The sequence below is a fragment of the Pelecanus crispus genome, chromosome 10, assembly GCF_030463565.1.
Source record: "Pelecanus crispus isolate bPelCri1 chromosome 10, bPelCri1.pri, whole genome shotgun sequence".
Taxonomy (NCBI): domain Eukaryota; kingdom Metazoa; phylum Chordata; class Aves; order Pelecaniformes; family Pelecanidae; genus Pelecanus; species Pelecanus crispus.
Genome location: NC_134652.1, coordinates 34,973,302 through 34,990,106, shown reverse-complemented (window position 1 = coordinate 34,990,106; position 16,805 = coordinate 34,973,302). Strand labels below are relative to the sequence as shown.

The window sequence follows — 16,805 nt, the reverse complement described above, 5'->3', positions numbered from 1 at the left end:
TTCATTATTTTATATATTCTGCTATATTTAAAACAGGAAGAAAAACAGGAATAGGACAAGCACAACAGATCACCCTCTTTTGCCTGCAGCTCATAAAGAAGGCCAGTGGAAAATTGTGGGGGCAATTTGGGGAGAATTTTGTCATTTTCTGTGGAATGCTGTGGATTTTAATATATTCAGCCCCGGAGGCTTCTTCAGTTACCCACAGAGCAGTCAATGGCGTTTACTGAAGAGCTAAAGGCGGCAATCAGAAGAAAACAAATATTACAACTTGCAATCTGAGGCCTGTAATTTTAATCTAAACAGAGGAGATAGCTACTGTCATTAAATATTACAGGGTAAGAGGTGTTTCTTTTTCGCTCAATATAAAAGGAAAAGCCTTCCTTTGCAGAAATTATTATCCGAAGCCAAAAGCATGGCTGTAGATTTATCATTTGATAATATCACAATTTCTTCAAGTTTATTGTTTGTACAGGTCTTCTTAGAAAAACATCAGCACCTCCAACTCACTTTTAGTACCTGTACATAGTTTGCACCTATAGATACTTAAAAAAAAAAAGGGGGGGGGGGGGGGGCGGAGTATCTTATCTTAAAACTCATTTAAAGCAAAATGGACTGACTGCATTCACTAATTATATTTTCTGTCTTCTGTAACCAACCCAAAGACCACAGGCACAAGAGAGAGACTGCAATTCAAGGATAAACTTGGCACAAATGATTTTTTTAAATAAAAATCAAACACTCATCTGAGGAAAGGCTCATTTTAAGCCTATTTTGTTTAAGTTCTTATGCTGTCTCTTCCCCAGGCTACCCACACTTCTACCTATTATTATTACTTAAAGGTGTTGAAGAACTTGAGTCCTAATGAGCCATAAAGAACATCACGTCCTGAGAATGTGAACAGATGCTCCTTCTGCAACCCAAAAGGTCGAAAAAGAGCTGGACCAAGTACCCTGCTCTGGAGGAATGCCTGGATGGGAAGCTACCTCTGGTCCTGCCTCCCATACCTAGTCCACTGGTCCTTGGGACGGGCAAAGGACAGAGGCATGGTGAGACAGCCCTTTCCTTCTGGTAGCTCCCAAAAATCACAGATCCCCTGAGGACTGCTGCAAATGGCTTTGTATTAGATCAAGTCTCTGGCAGCCTCACAGACAAGGGGAACAAAGATGCACAAAGTCAATCTGGGGTCTGTGCTCTGGCCCTCTGGCAAGCACAGCCTGGCTGGCTTGCAAGGCGGTGGGCCAGGACCTGATGCTTTGGCTAAGTACAGGGATGGTGTGCAAAAGCTACAAATGAAAGCAAAGGATTAGTCAGCAAGAGGACTACTGCAAGTCCCCTTTTTAAACATCCTGATGTGAGTAAGAAGCATGGTCTCCATTTTTAAAAGGAAAACGGTACCCTTAGAGCCCAAGTCTCATTAACTGTCAATCTGCTGGAGGGTAGGATGGCCCTGCAGAGGGACCTGGACAGGCTGGACCCATGGGCCGAGGCCAGTTGTGTGAGGTTTAACAAGGCCAAGTGCCGGGTCCTGCACTTTGGTCACAACAACCCCATGCAACGCTACAGGCTTGGGGAAGAGTGGCTGGAAAGCTGCCTGGCCGAAAAGGCCCTGAGGGTGTTGGTTGACAGCCGGCTGAACATGAGCCAGCAGTGTGCCCAGGTGGCCAAGAAGGCCAACAGCATCCTGGCTTGGATCAGGAATAGTGTGGCCAGCAGGAGCAGGGAGGGGATTGTCCCCCTGTACTCGGCACTGGTGAGGCCGCACCTGGAATACTGTGTCCAGTTTTGGGCCCCTCAATACAAGAAAGACATTGAGGTGCTGGAGCGTGTCCAGAGAAGGGCAACGGAGCTGGTGAAGGGTCTGGAGCACAGGCCTTATGAGGAGCGGCTGAGGGATCTGGGGTTGTTTAGCTTAGAGAAGAGGAGGCTGAGGGGAGACCTTATCGCTCTCTACAACTACCTGAAAGGAGGGTGTAGTGAGGTGGGTGTTGGTCTCTTCTCCCACGTAGTTAGCGATAGGACGAGAGGAAATGGGCTCAAGCTGTGCCAGGGGAGGTTTAGATTGGATATTAGGAAAAATTTCTTTATGGAAAGGGTAGTGAAGCATTGGAACAGGCTGCCCAGAGAGGTGGTGGAGTCCCCATCCCTGGAAGTGTTCAAAAAATGGGTAGGCGTGGCACTTCGGGACATGGTTTAGTCTAGTCTATCCTTAATTGGTTTAGTGTGGACCTGGTAATGTTAGGTTAATGGTTGGACTGGATGATCTTAAAGGTCTTTTCCAACCTAAACGATTCTATGATTCTATGATTCTAACTATGAGCTGACTCAAGAGTCGATATGCAGGCTGGAACATCAGTAAACACAACCATCTCTGAGGGGAAAAGGGAATCCCTTTGAAATAATCTTTGGTGTCTCTCTCCTCTAGGCTGTTTGGAGCAATAGTATTTACACAAACATTTGCCCAGCTTTATCCAGTTCTGCCTCTGTAACGGACCAGAACTCCTTGGCAATTAGCAGAGTTGTGCCCTCCCATGTACATTGACATTCCCTGAAACGACTGTTATTCTAACAAAGCCTGGGGCTGAGTTTTGCCCTGCTCTGGAAAGTTAGTTTTTAAGCTTAATAAACTTCAAAGGACTAAAGTAACTGATAAATTACATCCTTAAACAATCTGAACAAAATGCTGCACTGTGGAAACTTCACAGTTGTCATGCAGGGCAGCATTGCTCAAGCTGGATGCTCACGCTGGCCACATCCAAATTGAGGACTGCTTTCTTCTCTCATGCAAGTCCCTCCCAGTCACCTCAGTGCCATTGAGCTTCCCGAGAAGCCAGGAAAGGGCAGTGCTTAGCAATGCTTTGCTTATGGTTGCTGTTCCTGCCAAAAATGCCTGCGTTGGTTGCTTTTACACAGTGGTTTTCACTCTGAAAGGGCTCACATGTGCTCCCGGTTAGTAACATGTCCATGACCGTGGCACATGAGGAACAGAAAGGCAGATAACAAAAGGTATGAAAATGGGAAAATGGGAAAAAACTGCCTGGGAAGGGAATTTCCCATAAACATTCAGGAGCAAAGCGTTGGGTTTTTTTAAGGGCATGGAGCTATAGCGGCATAAGACAACTAAGACCCTGCAAAAGCTTTAACCAATGTCCCGAGCACTTTCATTTCACACTTTCGACGAATTCAGCTTCAGTTTCCTGACCTAAGTTGACCCACTCCGGTAGAAAACATACAAAGAACCTTTGCTGCTTTAGTTCTCCAATTTGTTTTTCCCTACTCCTACCAGTACATACATCCCTCCCAGTGCCTGCCACATTTCTAAAAGTGCAGGATGCTCCAGGCTCACCCATTAATCAAGGCAATGGCACAGGCCAGTCTCACCTCTGACAGTTTCCCATTACAATGCTGGCCTTAGTTTTAAAGTGATCTTCTGGTTTGCAGACCCCTCCCACAATTTGCTCCAACCTACAGCTTCACAATCCTAGAGCTGGGCCCATTGGAAGCCAGGAGCTTTGAAAACCTCCGTGACATCTTTCCTGATCAGCAGAATTTGGAGTTAAGCAAGAGACTGGTTCTGCCCAGGGACCTGACAGCAGATCTGATCTGGTTCCTATAAGTACAGTATTAGGCAGTGACTAGTACTCAAGAACAACCAAATAAAAGCAATGACCTTATCTATTAAAGTAGAGGCCTGTTTATACACATGTTTTTAATGGTGTCTTCTGCTTTGAGAAATCTTAAGGTCTCCTGCACTGCAATCCCAGCTCCCAGCTCCCTTCCTCATGAAAAGGCCTCATGCTTATTTCCTGCTGCAAATCTAATGGCAGATTTTCTGGTATTGGTATGTGATGTTCACAATGCTCTTCAAAACACAGCTCTAGGTATTAGCTCTGTATGAAACAAACCCAGGTAGCTTTGCATTCCACTGATATATCACTTTCTTCGGGCCTGCCCAGACGCAGGACCGCTGTATGTGTCAGTCATTAATTTTTAAAAACCAAAGCATTTTATTGTTGCTTCCAGGAGGCAGCAGCTAAAAGGGATCCCACCGACCTTCGGCAAAATTCAAGCTGCTACACACCGAAGGTTAAGCTCCACCAATTTTCTTTTTACCCTTATATCTTTCCAATGCACTCTCCTATTATTAGTAACAAAGATGTTCATTTCATGTATCTTTGTTTAAGAGAAACATGATCCAACAATTCCAAAGAGACAGCTTCATCTGTTAAAGACTTAAACCAATTTGTACAGGTTGGTTTTTTTATTAAGCCTGTATTATGGCCAACAAGAAGTACATGGGAGTGTGGTATTACAGAGTTATAGATGACAACTAACTAAGAATTAGTAGTCAAACAGTTAATGGACAGATAAGAAATGACCCTCACAAGTACTCTAACTGGAGAGCCCTTAAATACGACATATGACACACAACCATGACTTGACACTACTAGATATCCCGTATGTATACGCTGTACGTACAGGTAATACTCTGTGTCAAGCCTCACTGGATCCATTCCAGCCCCTGATACATGACAATAAAGGAAAGTCAGAGAGATGGCTAAGAAAGTTGTTCTCTGCACCTCAAATCCAATCCCTGGCTGTTCTCATTCACTTTTAGATCCTTACGCGACAGGAATAGACTCAGAGGCCTTGCACTGTTCTGTGAATCTGGGCAGAAGCTGGAAAACACCATATGTAATCTCTGCTTGTTTCTCGAAGATGTTTTTAAAGCCCCGTTGAAGCATCTGTACATGGACAAGGTGGACAGGGCAGGGGATGAAATTGAAAATGGCCTGACTATCACTGTTCTGCCAAACACAAGGATGTAAAGTGGGAAACTTTCTACACTTACTAGTAAAAAACTAGTCACCTGACCACTCTCAGTTCCCATATGTGATTTTAACCAATCTTTTATTTGTTTCCTGTCATGGCTGAAGCCAAATATCTACTTTTAAATATTCTTTTTTTTACAATACTTCCAAGAGAAAAGACCCATTTCCTTCTCAGTGCACAAACCAGAAACTTGTGAAATTTTAAAACAAGTTAGAGATGATTAAGCCCTTATAATGGACAAATGACTCGTTCAAGTCAGATGGAAGGGTCCATATAGATAAATGTGTATTAAACAGGGTAGGTTCGAGAAAGCCTTTACTATGCATGTGACTTCTCATCATCAATAGATATTGGCATTATGCGAGTGGTGAATTCTGGTTGTTACTGAATCACAGCACTCACTCAAGATTCCTACATCTAAGCAGACCTGCCTAAGATCCTGGAACTGATACTGAGGTCCATGTCACCCCAGTCATCCACTGCCTTGCTGAAAAGTGAAACACGAATCAAACACAAAAGCCTCTCAGCAATGCTTGCCATGATAAAATATACACAAACAAATGCAGCTTGGCAAACTCAATGAATATCAACTGGCCATAAAATAATAAAAATCAGGGCGTGCACAGGTCAAAGTATTGCAACAGCTATTGGCTTAACATTCAGGGAAGGTAAAGCAAAGGCAGATCCATATTGGGGACGAGACTGTTAACAGAAGAGAAATGAGGTCAGGAAACCTCATGCTCCATGTACAACTTAAATTGCATCACAACGGTCCTCCCAGCTTCAGCTCTTCTGCAGAGAGCACAGATGCCGCTCACATCATAAAACCAGGATCAGGCCCAACACTTCAGCCAGAGTCACTCTCAAACCAAAGCTGGGCTCCCATGTATGTCAGAGTGTGAGCTATGCTTGCCTTGCCATTTACTGACCAGCAAGCAACTGCTTAGTTTCTTCTCTATGAAGAATAAGCACCATCGGTACATTTTCATCAAAGGTGACAAATGCCCCTAAACAACAGAGAACACCTGTTGCTGAGAAAAGGACAGGAGCTTTGAGACAAGGGTGGGCTGATGCTACTCTGGATGACATTCTCACGTATGTGATCCTTCCCTTCTGATCCTCTCACGTTTCTGCTACCATTGGTAGACCTGGCTCTGGCCTCGCGTTCACAAACTCACCATCCTATTCCTGCTCTGCCCCAGGCACAGAGGTTTGCCTTCTCCCGCATGTCTAAATCCACCCCTCTCCCTCTCATTCTGGCACTAAAACTCAGCTCTCTCCAGCAAGCCACCACTTTGGCATCCCTGCTTCTATCCTTGGTCCCTTCGAGCAGATCCGAAGCGTTGCTGTGAGAATCGCCTGCCTGCCTCCCTGAGCACGCTCCACACGCCACCCTCCTTTCGGTCTCCCCGCCCGCCTTCCCTTGTGCTCTGGATCAAGTTCAAGATTTTAGCCCTCATTTTCATTGCAGTTTACAACTCACGGCAATTACTGTTGGCTCATAATTGCTGTAACGATCTATCTGTGGTAGCTATTCATTCTTATATACCCATGAGCACACCTACGCACACCCCTGTACATAAGCATGGTATGTGCTGATTAATGAAAGGTATAGGAACAATAAAAGCCAAATCAAGCATATATTTTTGTTGAGAATGTTAGATTTCACGTTTCACAAAATCCTAGCCACACCCATGCTAATCAACCTGGGCTGCTGATTTACAGAACAATACGCTTTATGGTATGGAAGGAAAACAGTGAGTTTTATATTTTGGTTCAAATGACTTTCAGTTTCTTGATAGTGCATTTCTTCTTGTCATTTCTCTACAGCACAGATACGTCCCAGATTACTTCGTAAACAAAGCAAAAATAATTTCTTTCATCCAACTGCGGCAGGAACTGAACAACTTAATCTGATCATTGTGTGCAAAGAAAATATTTCCAATGACGACATCTTCCTATGTCAATTGGTTTTTATTACAGATGTCATCTCGATGTGCCATATTAATGCAGCTCTTTCTTCTCATTTCAAGATTTTAATCTAAGTTTGTTGCTCTAATATTTTATTGGTTCAAAATACATGCTGTAAAATCCATGGCCATCAAATTTTCCTGTGAGCTAAAAATAAACTGCTCTTGTCAGATATGGTTAGCTGATAAAAAGTGTCAGAGACTTTTCTGAATTACTTCGATAACTTCCTGTTTATGTGGTACTGACCCTTGTCTAATAAAGATCTTTTACACTTGGAATAAGAGAAGATACTGCAGCATACTATTCCTTAATGGACAATGCTGATTACTTTTGAAAGCCTTTAATACATTTCCCATATTAGACATGAACAGATGTCAGGGATGTTGCCAAGTGAAATTTCTTTTATGCAATCTTGGCTTGTTGTACAATAATAGCCCTTTCTCAACATGGGAAAAAATTACAGACCCAACTAATTTCCTTGACAGGGAAGAGTTACATATGTTTTCCACTTGTAGTTTTTACGACAAGTTTACAATTTTGCCAAACCTGGAACTAATTGGGACTTTTTCCAAAAATGGTCCAATAAACCCACAATGTGTACAGCTAGCCTAAAATGCAGCAAATGATTGTTTGCTTTTACATTTTTTTTTCTAACAGGGAAAAGTTAGATTGCACAATTATTTCATTTAAGTTACTTAAACACTTACTGTTTCATATCCTCCCAGTTTTTGAGCAGCTTGAAACATAGTCCAAAGGTTAACTGTTAGAGGGACAATAAGTATTTAGATAAGCATTGCATTAACCAACATATTTCAAAGAAATGTAAATTAAACAGTTTTTAAAAAAGAAAAATAGAGGAAAAAAGCTCACAGCCCCTGAAAAAGCTCCTGTGAAACATTTTCCAAAGAGGTATTTACATAATCGGAAGAGTAAATATTAGCCCATACTATATATATTTTTAATTACATGTAAGAGAACACACTTAGATTCCTTAACAGGACTGGAAAAATACACTGAGACAAAGGTAATAGGCTCATTTGACTTTGCTGATAAGAGGCACGATATGACGACTGTAGCGTGTTTCCATAACTTTGATAATAAAAATTACTCATTGGGAAGAAAGTTGCTTTTAATTATTTGTTTAATACTGATTTCATTAGCAAGCAAGCATGAGCCACACACTGGCTCACAGAGAAAGCCAATTGATTAAACAACAATATCCAATATTTACTGCAGCTCAGCTAATGGCCTCCATAATCAATAAACAATAAGCTGCGTTCTAACGGGTCCTGCGTGAATGAACCTGGGGGGAGCACAAATGAAAATTACCATAATAATTATGGTATGAATGGTTGTGCCTTGCCCACGGTTGTGGGGTGGGAGGAACAGAGGCAACGCAATTTAAAAGATGTGTTGGGAGATGCTTGTTAGTTCCTGCAGAACTCCCTCCGTCTCACGTGCTTTTCATCCTGGCCCACTGTCCCATGGGGCCACTGCTTGCTGCTGGTGTCTCACTTTATTTTATTTTAATTTTTATTTTATCTTAATTCCTAGAAGGAAAATTGATGTCTTAGCTCTATGAAAGGTGTACGCGCTATTCCACCAACAAACAGTGATTCCCCATAGACATATTACAAATATTTCAGGCCAGACTCAGCAATAGCGCTGTGGACCACGGAGGACGGGATCTCTTCCTCCACGGGGGGATGCTCTGTTGTAGTGTACATACTGCTTCTTCCCACCAACTAATTTATATTGGCAATGTTTGCACAAGCCTTGCTGGGCAAATAGAGAGCCCTGTCCTGCAAACATTTCTGCTCTTCTCAGCATACTTACTCTTGGCATTTAAGTATTTGCTGGATCAGGCCCCTAATTTATAATGAATGTCAGGCAACTTTCAGTGTATTTCAGCTAAATGTTAGCAGAGGGCCCTCTCCCCGGCAGGGAATTTTAGAAATACTACTTTAGCTTCTCTTTCAAGCCCACCCTGTCCCCATGCTTGAGGGAGTGCAGAATAAAATGGGGGAAAAAAAATCCTCTCTTCAACACAAAACGTTCTGAAAGCCTCATTGAACCTTGTGCTGTTTCAAAGCTATCAAGAGCTTTGCTTAGGCCTTGATTTAATCTGAATCAATGCATAATGCAACGAAGCTGTTCATAGTACATTAATTTTACTTCCATTTCAAGCAGCCAGTTTTCAGACAAACACTGTAATCATTCGGAGTTATATAAGTTTATAATGGCTGCTGGAGGCCTGTTGCAATCAGTGCCAATTGCTATTAGGTATGTAAATTGTTATGTAAAACATACAGGTTTGACATTCTTCATCAAAATAACACATGGTTTTAATCTGGGAGATAAATTAGAGTAAATAATATTTCAATCCATGGAGTTCTCCCTTTAAGGAAATAAAGTACCATTCAATCTGTAGATAAGGAGGAAAAATACCCCCATTTACAGCTTTTGTTGGAAAGTCTGAAAGATCTACATTGTGCTGCAATATTTATGTAAAATTTAGTTACAACTGTATCTTCTCCACCTACAATTGCTTTACAGATTGTGGCACTACAAACTGTACATGCCAAAGCAATTCTAAACATTGCATTCTGTATTAAACAGATACAGTCTGGTTTTATATTCTCCAAAGTCAGTAATTTATTAACTATAAACACATTCTGGGGCTTAAAAATATGATTCCTTTTGTGCCTTTCTTGACCACCTTTAAATATCTTCCTTTAATATTTGTCCTTTCATAAAGAACATCTGGGCACAATAAAGATGCGTCATATTATTAACTCAGAAGAAAGGCATTACAGACTCTGCAGATTTACAAAACAGAAAACTAGAGAGTTTTCAACATGACTATTTCTAGTCATAATCAGCGGATTTAAACCTATAAATATCCGGCAGCAACTACCCCAGAAGAAAGAGATGCAAATCTCGGCATAAGACAGTGAAATGCCTGGACTGGAAAATGTGTAGATATAAACACAGTCCCCCCATCCGTAAGGCTTTAAAATAGGCTTCGTGTGCAAATGCTTTCTCCAGAGAAGCCAAACCGTTCTAAAATGTCAACAAGAAAGTGAGAAAAAGGATACTTACTCTGCTTAAAACCTAAATAGGGTATTCGTTCAATTGGTGTTTTCCTTTCTTTCATATATTTATAAAGAGCCACAAGGAAAGCCTGCTCATCAGCTCTGCATTCTTCACCTACGGCAATCTTTGATTTATCCTCACTTGAGCCTTTTTTACAGTTGCTGTTGTTACTCTTGGGTTTGGGCAAAGCTGACTTAGCCTCACATTTTACCTGGGAAAAGAAAAGATGTCATATCAGATCTGGGTAACCTTTAATTTTCACTTAAGGAATAAATACCCTCTCCTAGCAGAATGGATTGTTGAAAAAATGAAGGCCAAACCATGCAACTGTGTTTGAGGGGAAACAAAGGAAGCTATTTATAGAGCTAAATGTCTTGTTCTGAATCTTAGTCACAATATTTTTAAATAGCCACATCTTTAAATCATTATAACCCATTGGTAATGCTCTCCAGATCTGCATTTTTATGACTATACATTGCTATGTCACAGACAGCTCCCATCTCTCACATACACTTGCCATTAGCAAGTCTAATAATAACCTTCGTTCCAGGATTGACACTGAGCATCGTCAACTCCCGCAGACAACCCTTGGAGCTGAGGGTGCTCAGCCCCTTCCAGGAACACTCAGCCGCCAGCTCTGAAATGATGCATTTTTCTCTCCTTTGGCCCACCAAAACAGATGAAAACCTTAGCAAGCCTTACCCAGGTGAGCTCTCAGCACACACGAGTGGAGGTTCTGCTGTAGCATGGACTTAAGTCAAGTGGGTTTGAGCATCTGCTTAAACTTAAGCACAGCCCTAAGTATTTAGCAGAAGGAAGAGGCTGGTAGCCGGAGCCTTTCCTGGTAGACACTGGCAGCCCCAATGCACACAAGTCCCAGAGCTCCAGGTCTCCCACTGGTCTCCCCAGCTGACATGTGCCAGTTAGGAAGTCAACAAATTGGAACCATGTTACCACTCATCAGTATTCAAACATGGGAAAAAATATCCAGTGAGACTGGCTTGATCCTGCAGTCCTGAAGATAATCCTCTCATTGAATCAAGCAAATTACAACTTGAGCATTCCCACAAGTTATGTATACAAAAACCAGAAGAGCAGAACCTTGCAAACTGATGTTTAGAAGCTCTCCATGACCAAGACGGGATCGACACATTTCCAGTGAAATACTGGAAGTCCTCTAATACAAAGTAGTGGAGATGGTTACATGTATTTTGCATTTGCACTGTCCCTTCAATGCTTTTGAGTGCTGTGAGGAGCCTTCTGGCAGCTCTATATCCCATTCAAGACACGTCCTTTGTGTTCCCAGAGGGAGCACGCAGACTGTAAAAGCCAGTATTTGGTATTTTAGGAGGACAGCAGAGGAGACCAGGGTATCTCGCTGAACAGTAAGGCAGGAGCTCTTGGTCAAGTAAGCCATTGACTCTCCTTCAATCTCCCCACTTCTAAACCAGGTGCTTCCTGGGTACTTGTTGACATTTTGGAAGCAAGTGCTATGAAGACCATTATGAAGAGAAAGTGCTTGTGAACAAACAACAAACATCTCACTGGGAAGACTATGATATGCTTATTTTATCTCAAGAACAGCTACCCTGTGTTCAGGTTCAGGGAAAGCAAAATCTTTTCTTTTATACTCCTCAAGGGTGTTAACTTTGCAGAAAGCACTGACTTAAGATTAGCTGCCTCCATAGTTTTCCACAGATGTTGGACAAAGCAACGCTAGCTCCTAACTAGGAGGAGAAGTGGCGACAATTTTCCAAGGTAATCAATGCTGCTGAAAAATCTCCCTGTTGGAGACTGCAGGGTACAGGCTGGCTCCTCCCAGGCAATGCAGCAGGGGCTGAGAAATGGACTTCCTATGGGATTTTTCTTGATCAGTTACTGCTGAAGTATGTCCACTGTACTGCTCGATATTCTCTGGTTGCATGGTTCAGAGAGATACTGTCTTCCCATGGCACAAGACACCATGCTTTGCCTTTTAGTAATAGATATGCTTGTTGATTAAACTTCTGTAAAGATCCTGGGTTTCATCCAACACTCAATGGAGCTAATGGGATTTTTTTCCTATTAAATGAACTTTGGATTTCCTCATCCACTTTTCAGTTCAGAGCTGTAATCCCTTGACTTTTTCACTTTGGCTCCTCGCAAAATTATTTAACAGCTTCCCCTTATAAAATTTAGATTACGTTGTCATAGTTTTCAATGCTATACCAAAGACTGGGTTAGCACTCCCAATACGAACCCATGGTTTCAATAAATTTAGGATTTTTAATTTGAGCTGCAAATTTGTTGCAAGCTAAAACTTGGAACAAATTCACTGGACCTGGGAACAATTTTTCAGCTTTGTCACCCACTTGCTAGGTAAAGTCAATCAATCAATCTTTTTAATGGATTTTCTTTTTCAAACTGGACAATTCAGAACTCTGTTTGCAAAGACAGCCTGGGCATGAATGGTAAATGAAATCAAAGCTCACTGCTACGCAAACAAACTAATGGCAAGGGATATTACTCCCAAGGAGACAAAAGGAAACAAAGAAAATAACATTAAAAAAGCTATCGGGAGTAAGAAAACCCTGTGTAACACACAACCTCCTTCTCTCCAGTGTACAGAGAAGTGAGGTCAAAGCACCTGTGGAACAAAAAGGTGCCAAAACGCAACGAATGGACTCCAAGCAGCGTCAGGTTCAACAAAGCTTTGACGAAGGCTGCAATGCTTCATCCGCTCAGTGTTCGAGGCACAAGCTTCACTTCTGGAACCTCCCCACTGTCTCACAGGAGATATGGATGAATGCCATGACCAATGATTAACGAGAACCAAAAGGGCCAAATACCTTTCTGGGTAACACCAGTGTAAATCCAGCATAAACATATCGAAGTCACTGAGAGTGATGCCAGATTTGCACCAGGCACTACAAACCGACCTCTCTGAAAACACAATTTTGAATCTTCCTAGAGGGCAAAGATCTGGAGGAAAGTCCTGAACACGGAGTTTTGCTTGGCTCTGCTCTCTTTTCTGGTCTGCTCAGAAAGCCTGAATGACTCCATTATTAAGGGAGAGTTCACTTTCTGTAGGAAGAGTTAAAGCTCTCTCATTGTAGCCTTAATGTAACACCTCCAAAATGAAACTGAGGTCTAAGGCCCAGATGGGCAACTCAGCGCCGCAGCGTGAATAAGCTGGGGGTGTTCCGAGATGGGCTGTGGGAACATCTGACCACCTCCTCTGTGTGTTCCATCAGAGGCGTATGATCCATTACCAAATGGCTGGTGAACACTCGTGGGTACACCTGTGTGTTGTCTTCTCCTGCCAGAGGTCACACACAACAGAGACCGCTACAGACCTGCGTTTCAGAGTTTCAATCAGATAATGGCTGCGGTGCTCAGAATAAATCTCCGGGTCTGAGAGCATGCCAGGCCACCTGTGGCCACAGGAAAAGCATATCCTGGCAACTTTTAAACTAATTTCCCAGATCTTGCTGTACAAATGAAGTGAGAGATTTACTTTAGCATTTGCACTAGGAGATGTAATGAGTAGATTCATTTGGGGACAATTTCCATGTTTAACAAGTTAATCCTTTCAGCTTTTCGAAATGGTCAGATCAGCCGGTTTTAAAAAGTCTTACAGTGCATTTCTGTGCACTTTGAATTGGAATGCTCTTTGGGAGTGTGAAGCAGGTACGACGAGGGTCACGCTGGAGCCTGCAGGTCCCAAAAGCCTGTCCAGCACTGTTGACACGTGAAGTATGAAAGCCTCCAGAGTCCTGGGAGTATTTGGAGGGAAGAGCTTGATACATGTCTCTCCAGGAGAGCTGATCCTGCCCCAGGAGATGGCCTCATATTCTTGCCATTTTTACATGTCCAGCTTGGGAGGGAACTCCCCTGGGATCTTCCCCAGGAGGTACTTAAATGGATGCAGTGACCAGCAAGGAGATCAAAAGCAAGAAGTGCTACACGAAAAGACCCACTTCTCCTGGCAGCATCTGCAGGTCCAGGACCACATTGTCTGTCCTGCTATCGCTCATTTTTAACAAGCCACCTACACTGGAATTTACTCAGAGCTGCTCCTATCCAACCAAACGCTCTTCTGTGTCAGGTCATATTAGAAGCCTACAAAACGATCTGCTGATGGTTCAAGGTAAACATGCCTAATGAGAACTAAGTTGTAAGAAGGTACAAAGCTTTCCAGTCATTGGCAGCTGAGAGCGTGAAATTCAGCAAGTCATTACAACCACGTGGCTTGTGTTGGTCTTGACAGACTCAAAACCACAGTCTTCAGAATGCCACTTCTGCCATTTCCCGACCCAAACTGTAGAGCCACTGCGTCTCCGTCAGAGCCATCGCCCCGCCACCTGAGAAATGAGGCTGCTGTCAGACACTGGGTGCCACGATCTGAGGATGAAAGCACCACAACTTCTGGTCAAAAGGGAGTTTAGCTGGAACAGGAATACAGCCAGGACCGCTGCCAAAATGTTTCAGCATCTGACACAAGTGGATTTGTCCCATTTACACTAGCAGTGTTCAACTCCCATGGACCCACTGTCAGCATTAGTCGGAGATGGAACACGGACAGAGAAGGAAAACCAATGGTGAAGCCCAACGTGGAGCCTAAGATGATGACTTAACCTCCCAACTGTTCCCAAGAATGAGAAGACAGTAGGTGGATCTCCATTCCTCTCCGTTCTCCAAATACACTTCCCCTCCTTCCCTAGAAACCCATAGGCAGGGTCTGTATAAAGTGCAATACATCTGCTGTAGAGGGTTTCTGATTCACTGTCCCTCTTATTAAAGTACATCCACAGCCCTGAGACACAGATTGATGTGAAGAGCCACAGTGAAGTGAGTGTGACTACATGCAAGGACATTATATCATGAGCACGTCTATTATTTATAATGAAATTAAGCTGGCCAAGATAATTAATGCTATTAATATCTGCACAATGATGAGCACAGTATGACTAGATAAATAGGCAGAATTACTTCTTATCTGAAATATCCTCCCATTTGACTAGTAGTAGGGTGAACCCAAATATAAACAGAGAGGATAAACAATTTGGTATGAAGTGTTACTGTTGTTTTTAATTATCTAATACCTATATATTAGGTGCTGAAGAGGCAGAACTACTCGTGCTACAGTCCGGGGTGCTTTGGCAACACAGTCCATGCCGCAGTTTGCTGGTAATATTTTAACATGAAAAACAGCTTGGGGGAAGGGGGAATTGAGGCAAATTGAGACATTTTCACACCGCGGATTTTGCACATTCCTCCACAGAGCAAAAACATTCAGGCAAACTCTATAGTATCTGGCAGAACCCCGCAACTCAACACACCAGGCTCCATCGCCTTTTACCATGCCTGTCTAATACGATAGTACAGACTCCAATTGAGCACAATAGGGCACAAAAAGAAGAGAAACAGTGACTTAAGGGCAGAGCTTCATCGGGAACTTCAGCCTCTTTTATCGTCATCAACAGAAGGCACAATTTTAACTGAACTCCTAGGGAGGAGGAGGAGGTGGAATTTAATTTGCCTTCCTATGAGAAACTGAGAGCAGAACACTTCCACTTGACCCCTTTAACCTCCTAATCTCCTGGGACATTCGCTGCATACAACAGTACCAACGTAAATGGATCTATAGATTCACTGTATTTCCTAAAGAGATGGTCACAACAATGGAAGCGTTTTTCAGATACACATCCGTCTAATTTATTGAAACAATGGATTTGGGAGGAGTTGGCCTAAAAATTCAGTCTATGCAAACCTGTTTAGCTGTTTAGCTCAAAAGTATCACAGTGACAAAGTTCTGCCTCAGATAAAAATCTGCAAGTATTGCTCTAAGTAATTTTCCGTCTTTGCATCTTACAGTTTCAAATTAAATCATCTTGAAAGGAGCCATTTGTGCTGCTATTTTTTTAAAGAGAAAACCAAATTCCTATTTAAAACCACACAGAAAACATAGAAAATAGGATGTAAATTACACTATAGAAACTCAATTTTTCAATATTTTAAGGAAAAGACACAAACCTATAAATATCTAAAAGATTAAGTCTACAAACACAAATCAGCGATCCAATTTTTACTTGCAGCATGGGCTAAGCACTGCAGCACATACAGAAGACTCTGTGAAAGCATGCACTATTCAACAAACCCTGGAACATGCAGCTCAGCACTAAGTATTAAAGAAACAGCCCAGACTTTTTTTTTAAGCTTTCGTACTGAATTTCTGCCTTTATCTTTTTTTTCTTTTTTTCTGATTTAAAAAAAGTCGAGATCTTAACATCAGGGTAATGTCGTTTGTGTGTGCTCCTTAGAAACCATTACTGAAGCAGCTCTTGTTTCACAGTCTGTTTATCTTCAAACTTATATTTAGAAGTACATTGTAACAGGGTGAGCTGCTCCCTGGTTTATTTTTAATTTGAAGATACTGTCACAAACTATGTTTGTGTGTCACAGAATGTGAAAACTAACACTAGATGCCAAGAAAGCTTAAGCACTACCAGTTACCAACAAGCTGATAGCATTAGGTTGTTAGGTGATTATAGTTGCTGGTAACTTTGAACACAGACAAAAATAAAACTATTGAAAAAAATTACATTTATCTCCCCAAGAAAATAAGTTACATTCTAAACTTGAAACAGCATGCTGGGAAACAAAGGCAGGGCTGTACCTAAAAAAGGAGCGTGTACTGAAAAGAGTATTATTAAGTGATTTACCTTGGCAACAGCTTTGCTTTCAGAATTATTGTTGGAATCCTTAATGCCATTTAATGAATCTCTTCTCTGTGGGCAAGGCTTCTTTTTGCGCGGTCTGCCTTTAAGATTTGGCGCTGAAAATTAATGGAGAACAATTTGAACACATTGTCTTATACTGGATTCTTAACAGCTGAAAGCATAATAAATAATTCCACTACAATC

The 16,805-nt window shown here is 42.1% G+C and overlaps 1 protein-coding gene across 3 annotated transcripts in view; it reads right to left on the bottom strand.

Annotated features, from left to right (window-relative positions):
- ARID5B (AT-rich interaction domain 5B) overlaps positions 1–16,805 on the bottom strand; it is a 120,719-nt gene that overhangs the window by 19,546 nt on the left and 84,368 nt on the right. For all 3 annotated transcript variants that reach the window (XM_075717852.1, XM_075717849.1, XM_075717851.1), the window contains 3 exons: positions 16,605–16,717; positions 9,907–10,111; positions 7,512–7,564 (listed from right to left, as the gene is read on the bottom strand). In XM_075717852.1, coding sequence (XP_075573967.1) covers positions 7,512–7,564; positions 9,907–10,111; positions 16,605–16,717 — 371 coding nt within the window. The remainder of the gene's footprint in view (positions 1–7,511; positions 7,565–9,906; positions 10,112–16,604; positions 16,718–16,805) is intronic.